This window comes from Schistocerca piceifrons, chromosome 1, assembly GCF_021461385.2.
Source record: "Schistocerca piceifrons isolate TAMUIC-IGC-003096 chromosome 1, iqSchPice1.1, whole genome shotgun sequence".
Taxonomy (NCBI): domain Eukaryota; kingdom Metazoa; phylum Arthropoda; class Insecta; order Orthoptera; family Acrididae; genus Schistocerca; species Schistocerca piceifrons.
The window spans coordinates 711,030,935-711,045,154 of record NC_060138.1 but is presented as its reverse complement, the minus strand read 5'-3'; the positions used below and the strand labels follow the sequence as shown (position 1 = coordinate 711,045,154).

The window sequence follows — 14,220 nt, the reverse complement described above, 5'->3', positions numbered from 1 at the left end:
GGTGCCGGTGTGAGGGACACGTGCTGGCGACAGGTGCCGGCGACGCCGCGACTACGAATATGGCGGCAGGCCGTGTCCCAACTTGGCATTTGACCTGGTTTGGCCCGCTGCGTGCGTACCGTCGTGGCGTATGTGTGGATACAGACAGGTATTGGAAAGTGGTGACCGGCGGAGCCTCGCAGTGGCGGGTGGAGGGGAGGCGGCGGCAGCGGCTGCAGCCATGGCGGCCGGCGGGCAGTCGCAGGGCCCGCGTCTGCGCGACCCGACCGCACCGCCACGACTGGCGCGCCGCCGCCGCTCGCCGCTCAGGTAAGCACCAGCCCGCCGCCGCCGCCGCCGCCCCCAGAAGCGCCCCGCAGAAGCAGACGGCACCGGCCCCTGTCCGCGCGATACCTCCAGGACCACTGCGCCTGGTTGCGCGTACGACAGTGCCTGCCCCTCGCTGAACCCAGAACTGTAGCTCAGGTAGACTGAGCAGTCAGTTAACCCGATTCTCACCTAACAATGGCTTGCATAACTCTGTGCCAAGTGCAGGAAGTTTCCCACCTGCACTGTGATTACATCCGAAGACAAGGCCAAGCAGCTACCAGAGAGACGAAGCATCGAATAGAGGAAGACGCGGAACAGAGTTACAAAGTTCTTTATGCATCGAAACTTAAGCCCTGTAGGAGCAACATATTACTTAAGCTTGTTTAACACGCCATCGATTGTGGTGCAGTCTCACGCCGCATATTTTTCTTCTTAGACGTAAAGGCCCCCAGCATGTGGCGCCTGTGGCGTACAGATCACCGTTCCAGATTTTATACCAGTGATTTAGTTGCAGCGTCATCAACAACCGAAGCAAATTTTCTTAGTAAGAGTAACGCGTCGTATGGCTGAGGTTAGGGCGGACATTGTCAAAATGCACTGTGGTGGCCGCATTTTAAAATAAGCAAGTTGGTGCCGTGACAGCTACTCTAGAAACACTTGGTTTCGTGCTGTTTCTATTAAAATCAAGCCGTCACATTGCATAAAAAGATGTTCTAATCAAAATAACGACAGCCAGTGTAACAGGTTTTTCTCATCCAGCGAACTTTTGCATCAAGATAAGAAAGCGGAAGCAAGTTTATTACACGGCCTGGCCTCAATTTTACGTCACGATTAGACGAATCTGGTGGCCTACATGTTTCTAGCTGTTATGTTGTGTCTCTCCTTCTATCTAAACTCTTTGCTAGGAGAGTTGAAGTGTGCAGAGTATGACAAGCTCAAAATGGTTCAAATGGCTCTAAGAACTATGGGACTCAACATCGGAGGTTATCAGTCCCCTAGACTTAGAACTACTTAAACCTAATCAACCTAAGGACATCACGCACATCCATTCCCGAGGCAGGATTCAAACCTGCGACCGTAGCAGCAATGACAAGCTCACCGACTTACTAGGGAAGTGATCAGCCCATTACAGCGTGCGGTCTCGGTGTTTTGTGAGTTTCCTAACGCTGTATTCCTCAAATGGCTCTGAGCACTATGGGACTTAACATCTATGGTCATCAGTCCCCTAGAACTTAGAACTACGTAAACCTAACTAACCTAAGGACGTCACACAGCACCCAGTCATCACGCTGTATTCCTCCTTTTACAGCATATCTTACACAAAAATTTTGTTAACTGTTCTCGATTTTGTTTTCTTGAGGATAGAGCAAATGTGATTGTGTCTGCCATTTAGCAAGTCTGCATTTTATACACTTAAACGCATTCATTTCACAACGTAGTGGCAGGGGCACTGATAACCAGGATGTTGAGCGCCCCAAACAAACAACTGGTCGCACTCTCACGTGACACCTCTGAAGCGACGAGAGCAATGCAGCCTGTCCCGCTGAAGTTGAGGAAGGGAAGAGGTAGTCCTGGAGCTACTTCATGTCCTGCTCTGTACTATGCGGAACGGGAAGTGGCGGTTGCAAAGATGATCGCGTACAAGAGTTACCTGTTGACTAGCAATGACGCATCAGCCGGCAAATTGTTCTCAGCACCCATAAAAAGCACTGCCGGTAGCAAGATTCCCCGATCTGGCAGAACATTCCACGCACCATCTTCTCGACGTTCAGTAAAACGACATATGGTAGCAGCAGTTGCCATTCGCTAGATCGGCTTATTAGTTGCTTTTATCCCTGAACCATCACTTACCTTTAAGCGTAGAAAATCTGTCAGTTTGACGTCCGTGTATACTGAATGTTCTCGGCAACCTCGAGCCGTTGAAGTGTTACAGATTTTTAACGTTTGATTCCTCGCAATAAAAAGCACCTATAGGAGATCTTTGTTGGTGAAATTTTTACTATGTGAATCCTTGTAGCTAAAAATATAAGGTTATGAAATGTAAATTATAGTTAGTGACTAGCGTTCCTCATTGCACTTAGCCGGCCGGTGTGGCCGAGCGGTTGTACGAGCTTCAGCCTGGAACCGCACGACCGCTACAGTCGCAGGTTCGAATCCTGCCTCGGGCATGGATGTATGTGATGTCCTTAGGTTAGTTAGGTTTAAGTAGTTCTAAGTTCTAGGGCACTGATGACCTCAGATGTTAAGTGCCACAGTGCTCAGAGCCATTCGAACCATCATTGCACTTAACTCCTTTTCTGAGCGAAAATTGTATACCCGTCAACTGGTATTTCTGAGCGAGACATTTGTGTCATACCGATGTGAAGTGACACGTTTTATACCTGTAATTTCACAACTGACTGAAGCAGTAGCAGGTACTGGGGTGGTAAACATGGTTATTCCGAGAGGGCAATATGAGTCTCTAACATGGCGGAAACGGTCCACTGAAATACTAGATTCCTATGTATATCCGGTTTATATTTCTTGTCTCATAGATTCTTCTTTAATAACAAAAACATTCGACAAATCGGTTAACAAGTAATTTGCTCACGTGAATTAGTTTCTCAACATTTTTCTATTTCATTGATTAAGAGAGGTCCGCTTCAGTTGTACTAATTATTTATTCAAATCACGACCCGTTTCGAGAGTTTAAAATCCCACTTTCATATCTATTTCAAACCATTTTTGCTCCTCATATCTGAAATGAGAAATATATGTAAATGTTTTCACATATCGCTTCTTTTTCCTTAGAGTTACATGTTTACGTGCATGCATGGTCACCAAAAATCTGAAATAGCCTTCGCATTAACTCATTGCTTCACCATTCTCCGCTGTCATATCTTAGTGTCGATTTCTTATACTCTACCAATAGTCGACTATGAATGTCTATATCGTTTTTTTTTAGTTGTTAGTCATACTGGTGTCACACACAAGAGACCTCATCCATTTCGGTTATAGGCAGAATATAAACTACTGAGACTCCACACACAGTTTCTGCTGATGTGTCGTAGCATGCCGTATATGACTACTGTGCGATTCAGGTTTACCCGGTCAGCAAGAGGCATAACATCCAACACGCTGCACAAACAAGTCCAATACATATTAAAATCAGGACTCGTACCCGCTAGACTTTCCCTATTCTTTCCTCGTATCGGTGTTCAGTACCAACTAGAGCAGGAATATACTTTTAGTAGTAGTAGAATACAGACCATACAATGTAACTTTCATTTTCTATAACGTTCATATATAATGCTCATGTTTGAATTGTGTAACTTTTACGTGGCATGTTCAAGCTGTAACTTTTACGTTGATATCTGTGACTATGGTTGCAACGTAATTGTGAATGGAAACTTTGTAGCTGTAAATTGTTTATACGACGCCCTATTAATAACGGCTATTCCCTGCTGTAATACGTGCAGTTCATACGCTGGAACTAAGTACTGCATAACTTAGTGGCCGTTTGTTTCTCATGCGAAACTTTAATTTATAGACTTTTCCCTGATTTAATAATTAATGATTTCATCACGAGAAGTAATTTTCTGTGAAACACATTACTCAACAACTTGTCACTCAACAACCAAGACTTTGTAATATTAACCATCGTATGCGAAAACCTCTTGGAGTTACTGATATTACTTCGGAATTATACATAAACAGATAAATGTTTACTGCTCCATAAACACTCCAGACGATGGTTCTCATAGCCCTGAAATTAATCTTTACTTGCGCAACTAAGATCTCTCCTGTTCTGCAACAGTACATGAAATGAATCAAGTAGTGCTGTTATGCAATACATATGAATAAATCACGGTAAGTGCAACGCGTGAATGCAAGCTAATGAATCAAATCACGCGACTACTGTGCCATGCGTATAAGAGCGCTCATGCTAAGTGAGTTTTTATTCATTAAGAGGAAATATGGAAGGTCGGGATAAAGTGAATCATAAACCTGTTTCAAAATCATGCTTATATTTTAATGAAGAAAACACGGACGGTTAAAGAGTTGATATTTGAATGCAAGTACATGGCTTTCTTAGACAGCATTGTAGCAATCAGTTTGGCACAAGCAAGGAGAGAAAAGGCTATTTCATTTATTACTTAGATTTTGTTAAGAAGAGAAAAGGAAAGTCCCTTGATACAATCCACTTAAATTCTTATACAACTTCCTGAATACATGCGTGGCAATTGTGAGATAACTGCCAAGAGAAAGATTTGATAACCGTGAATTTAGTCTCCACCAACGACCGCGCTATAAATAATCCTACGCAAATTCCGCGCATATTAACGATCGTAGCAAATTCAAGAGTTTTGATGTACGTTACATTTCTTACCATATACCGACATGGAAAATCAGCGTATCAAAAAATGGTTCAAATGGCTCTGAGCACTATGGGATTCAACATCTATGGTCATCAGTCCCCTAGAACTTAGAACTACTTAAACCTAACTAACCTAAGGACAGCACACAACACCCAGCCATCACGAGGCAGAGAAAATCCCTGACCCCGCCGGGAATCGAACCCGGGAACCCGGGCGTGGGAAGCGAGAACGCTACCGCACGACCACGGGATGCGGGCAAATCAGCGTATCGAAAACCGGTCTCCACACACTATAACCGCCATTACTACTATGTAACGAGTTAGGCTGGCAAAGAAACAAATGCCGTCATCTATCCGTAACGTTTGCCGAAGAGATCTACTCCACTCATGTGCTCAACTGTAAACATGGAGGAATAATAAGGAGAGCTGTCAAGACTCACAAACTGGAAGTCGACGTCCGCCATGTTACTTGCCCCAACGATTAACTTCTGGTGGAATCGTTTTGTTCAAAAATGCCGGCTTGCTTCGTTTTGGGATATACTAATCATTCTGATTTTAGTCTAAAGTGTGAAGGAATCACATTCCATTCGTAAGTGGACTCGTTCAAGCGGTATTTTGTTTTATATACATGAAGTTTGGTTGCACTTTTTTTCTTTGACTGTGGTGGTTTTATTTCTCTCATTTGACTCTAACATTTTATCAGTCTAGCTCTAAAAGCTCTCTAAGTGAACGCTGTGAGAAGAAAATATTGGAAACCGCCCAAGCATAGCTAAATATATTCTCAGCATTTTCGGGAAGTAGACATAGACCAAATATCAATTTCATCAGGGGTATTAGGGAAAAATGCCGAACTACCTTTTCATATCACATATTTCTCTTCTTGGTTATTCGAAACGTATTACAAAAAGAAGGTTACATAAGCGAGGTGAAATTCGTCATGTTACTGAATCAAATAGGTTATATTATATTTATGACCAGAAAAAAATCTTAAAGTTCTTTCCTAACGCTGTGTTGTTCACGGAAGTACTGGAACATTCTCTGTGTAAAACAACTTTCGGGTGCCCCCGACATAAATTAAGAACAAGAAGCAATCGTAACAGTAGTCTGCTAATGTTTTGAGGCATCTAACGCGGAAGTGCAAGCTTCGAAGCAACGTACAGCGTAAATCTGTAGCGTCACATTCCCTTATTATACCTCCATAGCTATAAGACACTTTGTAGAAAAAAATCGTAAAAACTACACCGACCTTTCATCATATAGGCACTTTTCATACCGTCGAAGAGAAGGAGAAGCGTAGTGCTAGATACACAGACAAACTCAGAAGAAGTTTTGACAAGAAAAAACCGTAATACATCTGAAAGCTGAACGAAAATATCAACAAAACGTTCCATAAATGCATAGAAAATCGCCTTCTAGTTGCCAGCAGCAGATCCTGAAATTCATGGAAAATCCGCTTGTGACTGTTAGAACAAGTATGGCGAAATGCACAGAAAATGTGTTTCTGGTTATCAGCAGGAAAATCCTGAAGCGTAGATCTGCTCATTAAATACGACGGTCTTCTCGAACTTCTTCACAGTTTGTGATTACCCGGTAGTAGATGGCATGGTCGCTATTCCTAACAAGCTGGGCCCTATAAACACTACATTATAATAGTCAAGAGCAGTAATTTATCCATTTGTGGTCCACGTGAAATATACACCTGAGAATCAGTACTGTGGCGGAACAATTTTTACCTCTAGAAAAACCAAGCGGCTTTGATCAGCGATACTGTGCTGACGTCATGCGAAGCGGAAGGAACAGTGTGCGGTAATTAAAGACGAAGGTTTTCATTACAGTATAGAAGTTTTTAACACACTAAATCTAGCAGGTTTCGTGTATAATAGGATTTTACTTCCGTGTTGGCACACCTCTGATGCAGAGAAGTTTGAAGTCGCCAACTCGTGGATGGCTGAATTTAAATTTAGTGATTGCCAAATACTGTAATTTTTCCGTACTTCAATTGAGCGGATGAACCGGAAGTCCAGATTAATGGCGGCAGGATAAACGACATTACACTGAGTCTTACTCAAAATGAATAACGGAACGTTAAAATTACACGAACTCCTGGCAGAGACATGTGAAATTCCGGGTTCTGACATCGGTTCTGTCACATCGGTTAGGCGATCATTAAGCTTCAATCTCTCGTGATCGCAACACTAAGGGTTAGCTTTAGTCCACGAATACTCTTCGCTGACGTTGTATTCGAGTAAATCGTGTATGTCGCCATTGCCTTGAATTAACTTGCTTGCCATACTTCTAACACTGTCTTCGATAGCTAGTTACAAAAAGCTGCTTTAGTTTAGAGTCAACGAGGTCTCTGACTTTATCTGGTCAAAGCCTAGACAGCTGCACACAAGAATACAACGCGTTCCAACTTTCCATTCTCCGTGGTTTCGAAGGGAGATACGTTTTAAACTGTGTGCTGTGACATTATGACAGTTAAACCATTGGGAGTGTATCGGCATGGTTTTACACTAGTAATCATTTTAATGAGAATGAGAAAATTCCTGCTCGAGAACACCAATTTCCTGAGCGAAGTACTGGCCGGATTTTTTGAAACACTGTTTTTATGTAGTTTTCTTAGTGGCGGTATTTATTACAACATTAAGGCCAATATGAGTTTGAAATTTTTCCAGCAAAGGGATTAATGGTGGAATACGTTTCTTCCGAATATACTATAACGGCGCGCAATGCACGAGCCAGACATGTTTCGCGCGGTTCCAGACTGTAGCGCCTAGAACCGCTCGGCTACCCAGGCCGGCTCAAATCACTTACCACAGTTTCACAAATTCGTTGGGGGGAGGGGGGAGGAGGGGGGGGCTGTCATTTACGCTTGCGTGCAAAACTTAAAGAGCGAAGGTAATTTTCGTATGATGTGACACTGCCAAATTGCACAGGTCGATGAATTTTGAACCACACATAGAAAGAACTGCTACAGTATAATACAGAAGGTAGCCGAAAGAAATGCGCTTTGAGACGAATAGAAATGACACTTTTATTCAAAGACAGTAACTACACTGGAGTAACCGCGATTCCTGACTGTCCGCCGGCCTTCACAAACTATAGGACATGGTTCTAAATAGGGTGTGTGATCATCACGGACAGCAATACATAATCTGCAATGTGGTCCCATGTTGGCCACAAATTTGGTAAGGAGTTTCTGAGGTAATTGGCGAGTTGTGGCGCCCTGAAAATATTCGAAGTTCAGAGTTGGCGGCCACCGCTGGGGCCGCTCGGCCAGCCGTGGCTCATTAGCAACTGCGTGATGCTGCACAACGGCCGAACCAAGTGGTCCATCGACTGCGTGGCTGGGAATTCCATGGTGACGCTGTGTCGATGAAGGAGACATGCAGGGAGTGCCAAAGTTGGCGGACCTTGTGAAGCGTTAATGGCAGACATTTCACAGTTCGTATAGAAATTAACAGTAGCCAGATGAATCACGATACCTTAAAAAACATGTAAATTGCCATTATTTGCAAGACGATACTGATGGTGTAATCAGATTTTCAATATCTTTAATAGTTTAAAGTTTAGTATCTGGCGGTAAATTATACAAGTAACACCCAGCAACGAATTTCCAAAATCTAAACGGTTCATCCGATTTTGTCTGTCGGCGTGTCTTTTGAAAGCTGTTAGTGTAAACCTAAATTGGTATAGATTACAGGCATGTAACTTGAATAGTACATGAGTTATTGGAGATCAAAGTGGTCAATTACTACCGATCGCGTCAGGCCGTAAGTACTCCACAGTTACACGAAAAAACGGTATCAGCATACTTATAAATATATTTATTCATCTATGTCTGTTTATATCCGATATATACTATTCATGAAGAAATTAGTCAATTGTTTACTGTGTTTAAGGAAAGCACAGAGATATTAGGTTACTTGCTTACGGCTGTTCTAATCGTTTGATATATGTTTATATAATTTGTGTGTGTCTTTAATAATGTGTGTTAGAGTTTGTTTATGGTCCATCCATAGGAATATTTATTTAATTTCAAGTTATTTAAATGTAACTCCAGTATTTCTAATGTATTTCAAAATGTTTGTGAGTGTGTGTTGGCTTGGAGACATGACGGGATCGCCATCTCCAATCACAGCGCTCATTACTAAGGGAGGCGACTACCGAAGTGAATGGAGGGGCAGCTCTAAACAGTGAGGCGCGACGGACAGTCACAGAGGACACGGGGGAGTTCTGGGCAGGACAGGAGAGGACACTAGAGGGTCCTGGACAGTACGGCGCGACGGACGCATGGTCACGGGAAAGACTAGGAGAGTGGAGCAGTTTGCGTGTGGTCGCAGGAGATAGAAATATTTTGTAGTGCCAACTTGTGCACTTGTGAGATTTCCGTGGCTTCTGCAGTGAAGACATAGTACGCGTTTGGAAGTGAATGTCTCGCGAGCTATATTGTTGTTCATAACTAAATTACGTGAAGTAGGAATCTATTGTTTCCCTGTTATTCAACATATGTTTTATTCAACTGCTGTACCATCGACACCAGTAAGTGTTTTGCAGTAATAAAGGACATTCTTAAAAGTACTTCTGCTATCGTACTCATCATTTAAAGTCGTTAAAATAGTAAGTGCAGAATTTATTTAATTGCAATATGTCATTTATAAATTTATATTTTATATTCATAATTAGCGATTGCCGAGTGACAGGAACGTTCGACCATTCGGTTCATGAGTGTGTTCATATTGTATACTGTAGACTCAGCAGTATTTGGCTTGTAATTGCGACAACTACGTATCCCAGACCCTAGACAATGAAACCAGCCAAAACCTTTAATATTTCAACTCTGAGTCAGGGGGTATGTAGTTGAGGGCCACCACACCCCCTTATCATTATTTTTGAAAGCTTGCAAGTTTCTGTGGTAGGTCTTTCCTTTTTCCCACCTGCGCGGCCGACAACTTCTTGATGGTGCTTGGTACGTGTGGACGTGCTGTAACACGTCTTCTCAACGCATCCCACACGTGCTCGATGGGATTTGAGTGGGGGGAAGAGGCAGGCCAGTCCATTTGCCGAATATCCTCTCCTCCCAGGAGCTCCAACACATGCATCTATATCTACATCCACATCCATACTCCGCAAGCTACCTGACTGTGTGTGGCGGTTCTCCCTTCTATTCTAGTCTTGTATTGTTCGTGGAAAGAAGGATTGTCGGTATGGCTCTGTGTGGGCTCTATCTCTCTGATTTTATCCTCATGGTCTCTTAGCGAGATATACGTAGGAGGGAGCAATATACTGATTGACGCCTCGGTGAAGGTATGTTCTCGCAACTTCAACAAAAGCCCGTACCGAGCTACTGAGCGTCTCTCCTGCAGAGTCTTCCACTGGAGTTTATCTATCATCTCCGTAACGCTTTTGCGATTACTAAATGATCCTGTGACGAAGCGCGCTGTTCTCTGTTGGATCTTCTCTATCTCTTCTATCAACCCTATCTGGTACGGATCCCACACTGCTGAGCAGTATTCAAGCAGTGGGCGAACAATCGTACTGTAACCTACTTCCTTTGTTTTCGGATTGCATTTCCTTAGGATTCTTCCAATGAATCTCAGTCTGGCATATGCTTTATCGACGATCAACTTTATATGATCATTCCATTTTAAATCACTCCTAATGCGTACTCCCAGATAATTTATGGAATTAACTGCTTCCAGTTGCTGACCTGCTATATTGTAGCTAAATGATAAGGGATCTTTCTTTCTATGTACTCGCAGCGCATTAAACTTGTCTACATTGAGATTCAATTGCCATTCCCTGCACCATGCGTCAATTCGCTGCAGATCCTCCTGCATTTTAGTACAATTTTCCATTGTTACAACCTCCCGATATACCACAGCATCATCCGCAAAAAGCCTCAGTGAACTTCCGATGTCATCCACAAGGTCATTTATGTATATTGTGAATAGCAACGGTCCTACGACACTCCCCTGCGGCACACCTGAAATCACTCTTGCTTCGGAAGACTTCTCTCCATCGAGAATGACATGCTGCGTTCTGTTATCTAGGAACTCTTCAATCCAATCACACAATTGGTCTGATAGTCCATATGCTCTTACTTTGTTCATTAAACGACTGTGGGGAACTGTATCGAACGCCTTGCGGAAGTCAAGAAACACGGCATCTACCTGTGAACCCGTGTCTATGGCCCTCTGAGTCTCGTGGACGAATAGCGCGAGCTGGGTTTCACACGATCGTCTTTTTCGAAACCCATGCTGATTCCTACGGAGTAGATTTCTTGTCTCCAGAAAAGTCATTATACTCGAACATAATACGTGTGCAAAATTCTACAAGTTATAGACGTTAGAGATATAGGTCTATAGTTCTCCACATCTGTTCGATGTCCCTTTTTGAAAACGGGGATGACCTGTGCCCTTTTCCAATCCTTTGGAACGCTACGCTCTTCTAGAGACTTACGGTACACCTCTGCAAGAAGGGGGGGCAAGTTCATTCGCGTACTCTGTGTAAAATCGAACTGGTATCCCATCAGGTCCAGCAGCCTTTCCTCTTTTGAGCGATTTTAATTGTTTCTCTATCCCTCCGTCGTCTATTTCGATACCTACAATTTTGTCATCTGTGCGACAATCTAGAGAAGGAACTACAGTGCACTCTGTGAAACAGCTTTGGAAAAAGACATTTGGTATTTCGGCCTTTAGTCTGTCATCCTCTGTTTCAGTACCATTTTGGTCACAGATTGTTCGATACGGTCGTGCATTGCCTTCTAAGAAAATAAAGCCAGCGGCGATCGCACCGCATGAAAAGACGCACATGAGGAAGCGGTACAGTGTCACAATAACGTCGACCGGTGAGTGTACCGTGTTCAAAGACTTGGAGTTCACACCCGAGCAACATTATACTCCCCCACACCGTAACATCTGTATCATCAAAACGTCCAGATCAGCTCAGGTCGAGCAACTGTTGCAGTGACAGGATATCCAGCGAATGGACTGGGCTGCCCATCCCCCCGACTTCAGTCCCATCGAACATGTGTGGAATGCGTTGGGGAGCCGTACTGCAGCACGCCCACAAGCACCAACGACCATCCAGGAGTTGTCATCTCCGCTGCTGGAGGAATGGAACGCCATACCTCAAAAACTCCTTACTAGTACGTGGCCAGCACGACAGTACGTTGCAGAGCAAACTTTGGATCGAATGGCTCTGAGCACTATGCGACTTAACTTCTGAGGTCATCAGTCGCCTAGAACTTAGAACTAATTAAACCTAACTAACCTAAGGACATCACACACATCCATGCCCGAGGCAGGATTCGAACCTGCGACCGTAGCGGTCGCTTGGTTGCAGGCTGTAGCGCCTAGAACCGCACGGCCACTCAGGCCGGCAGAGAGAGAGAGAGAGAGAGAGAGCATACTTTGTCGTGCGTGGTGTTCACACATCTTATTGGGAAATATGTCCCGCCTTTTGTTGTGCCAGGGGACCATCGTAAATCGCGCTGTTTCCAGTGTAATTATTGCCTTTGAACGAAAGTTTCACTTCTGTTCGTTTCATTCTTCCAGTTAGCTACTGTACTTTATTGTAGCAGTCCCCAAGTTCCATCGAACTACGTTATTTGGCAGCGACACATCATCCGCAATTTACTCCTTCCTCAAGTTTGCACTCAGTGTACCTTCGATATTTTAGTTCGTTGTCATCCTGAGACAGCGACCACGATAACAAGAATTGTGTATAAAATGCATATTTGACCATCAGCTGCTTTTTTATTTAAAACTCAAATATCGACGGGTTTCAGTCACAGACAACCTTCACGGATTTGGGTTAAAACAGTTGAAGCCACAACATAGCATTTGTCATTATTTAAATAACGGCCACATCTCATATGTAGAGTATGTCATAAATTCCATTATCCCGCACAGGACTTTTAAAGGCAAACATACTAATTTGAATGACATTCTCTACATATGAGACGTTGGCATTGTTTAAGTATGTGATGATGTGGCTTCAACTGTTTTAACCCTAACCCGTGAAGATGGTCTGTGACTGAAACCGGTCGATATTTGGTTTTTAAATAAAAAAGCAGCTGATGGTCAAATATGTATTTTATACATTACTTGACAGCTGTTAATACCCACCTTCCAAAAGTGCTTATAACAAGAATTGTGGCTACAAACTCACACAGGGTATTCGTAGGGCCCTGTGGCAGAGCTAGCCCTTCACGTTGGCTGGTGTCGGCAATGTGGTGCACACTATGCCCCATTTAATGGAATATCCAGGTATGGACTCCTGTTAATAATCAAAACATATATTTTGAATGTAGCCAAGTAGCAAATACTAACAAATGTCGCATCAAGAGCGTACAATAATTGTGCTACCAGAGTATTTTCCAGAAATGTTCATTCTTACAAACTCTCGTAGCTTGCAGCAATTTTCAAAGGCAGCGCTGTAATACTGTCACTTTCTCAGTGACAGAAGGCTTCCTTTGTGCTCATGGGCCTTCCATGACCAGCGCCACACAGTTTCCTTGCCTTGTAGCACATTAATCCCATGCTGTGACCTCACAATCTGATCATGGTACTGCCCAACACCACATCTGTCAGTTCAGACTGTCAAACTTCATAGTTCTAGATGCGATTTCAGCCATTGATTTCTTTTCTATATGTACACTCCTGGAAATTGAAATAAGAACACCGTGAATTCATTGTCCCAGGAAGGGGAAACTTTATTGACACATTCCTGGGGTCAGATACATCACATGATCACACTGACAGAACCACAGGCACATAGACACAGGCAACAGAGCATGCACAATGTCAGCACTAGTACAGTGTGTATCCAACTTTCGCAGCAATGCAGGCTGCTATTCTCCCATGGAGACGATCGTAGAGATGCTGGATGTAGTCCTGTGGAACGGCTTGCCATGCCATTTCCACCTGGCGCCTCAGTTGGACCAGCGTTCGTGCTGGACGTGCAGACCGCGTGAGACGACGCTTCATCCAGTCCCAAACATGCTCAATGGGGAACAGATCCGGAGATCTTGCTGGCCAGGGTAGTTGACTTACACCTTCTAGAGCACGTTGGGTGGCACGGGATACATGCGGACGTGCATTGTCCTGTTGGAACAGCACGTTCCCTTGCCGGTCTAGGAATGGTAAAACGATGGGTTCGATGACGGTTTGGATGTACCGTGCACTATTCAGTGTCCCCTCGACGATCACCAGTGGTGTACGGCCAGAGTAGGAGATCGCTCCCCACACCATGATGCCGGGTGTTGGCCCTGTGTGCCTCGGTCGTATGCAGTCCTGATTGTGGCGCTCACCTGCACGGCGCCAAACACGCATACGACCATCATTGGCACCAAGGCAGAAGCGACTCTCATCGCTGAAGACGACACGTCTCCATTCGTCCCTCCATTCACGCCTGTCGCGACACCACTGGAGGCGGGCTGCACGATGTTGGGGTGTGAGCGGAAGACGGCCTAACGGTGTGCGGGACCGTAGCCCAGCTTCATGGACACGGTTGCGAATGGTCCTCGCCGATACCCCAGGAGCAACAGT

At 44.1% G+C, this 14,220-nt stretch overlaps 1 protein-coding gene across 1 annotated transcript in view; it reads left to right on the top strand.

The window, feature by feature from the left end:
- Nucleotides 1–220: 220 nt before the first annotated feature.
- The window catches only part of LOC124770779, a 121,195-nt gene continuing 107,195 nt past the window's right edge, over nucleotides 221–14,220 (top strand). Inside the window, exon 1 of the mRNA XM_047249218.1 lies at nucleotides 221–309. Coding sequence (XP_047105174.1) covers nucleotides 221–309 — 89 coding nt within the window. The remainder of the gene's footprint in view (nucleotides 310–14,220) is intronic.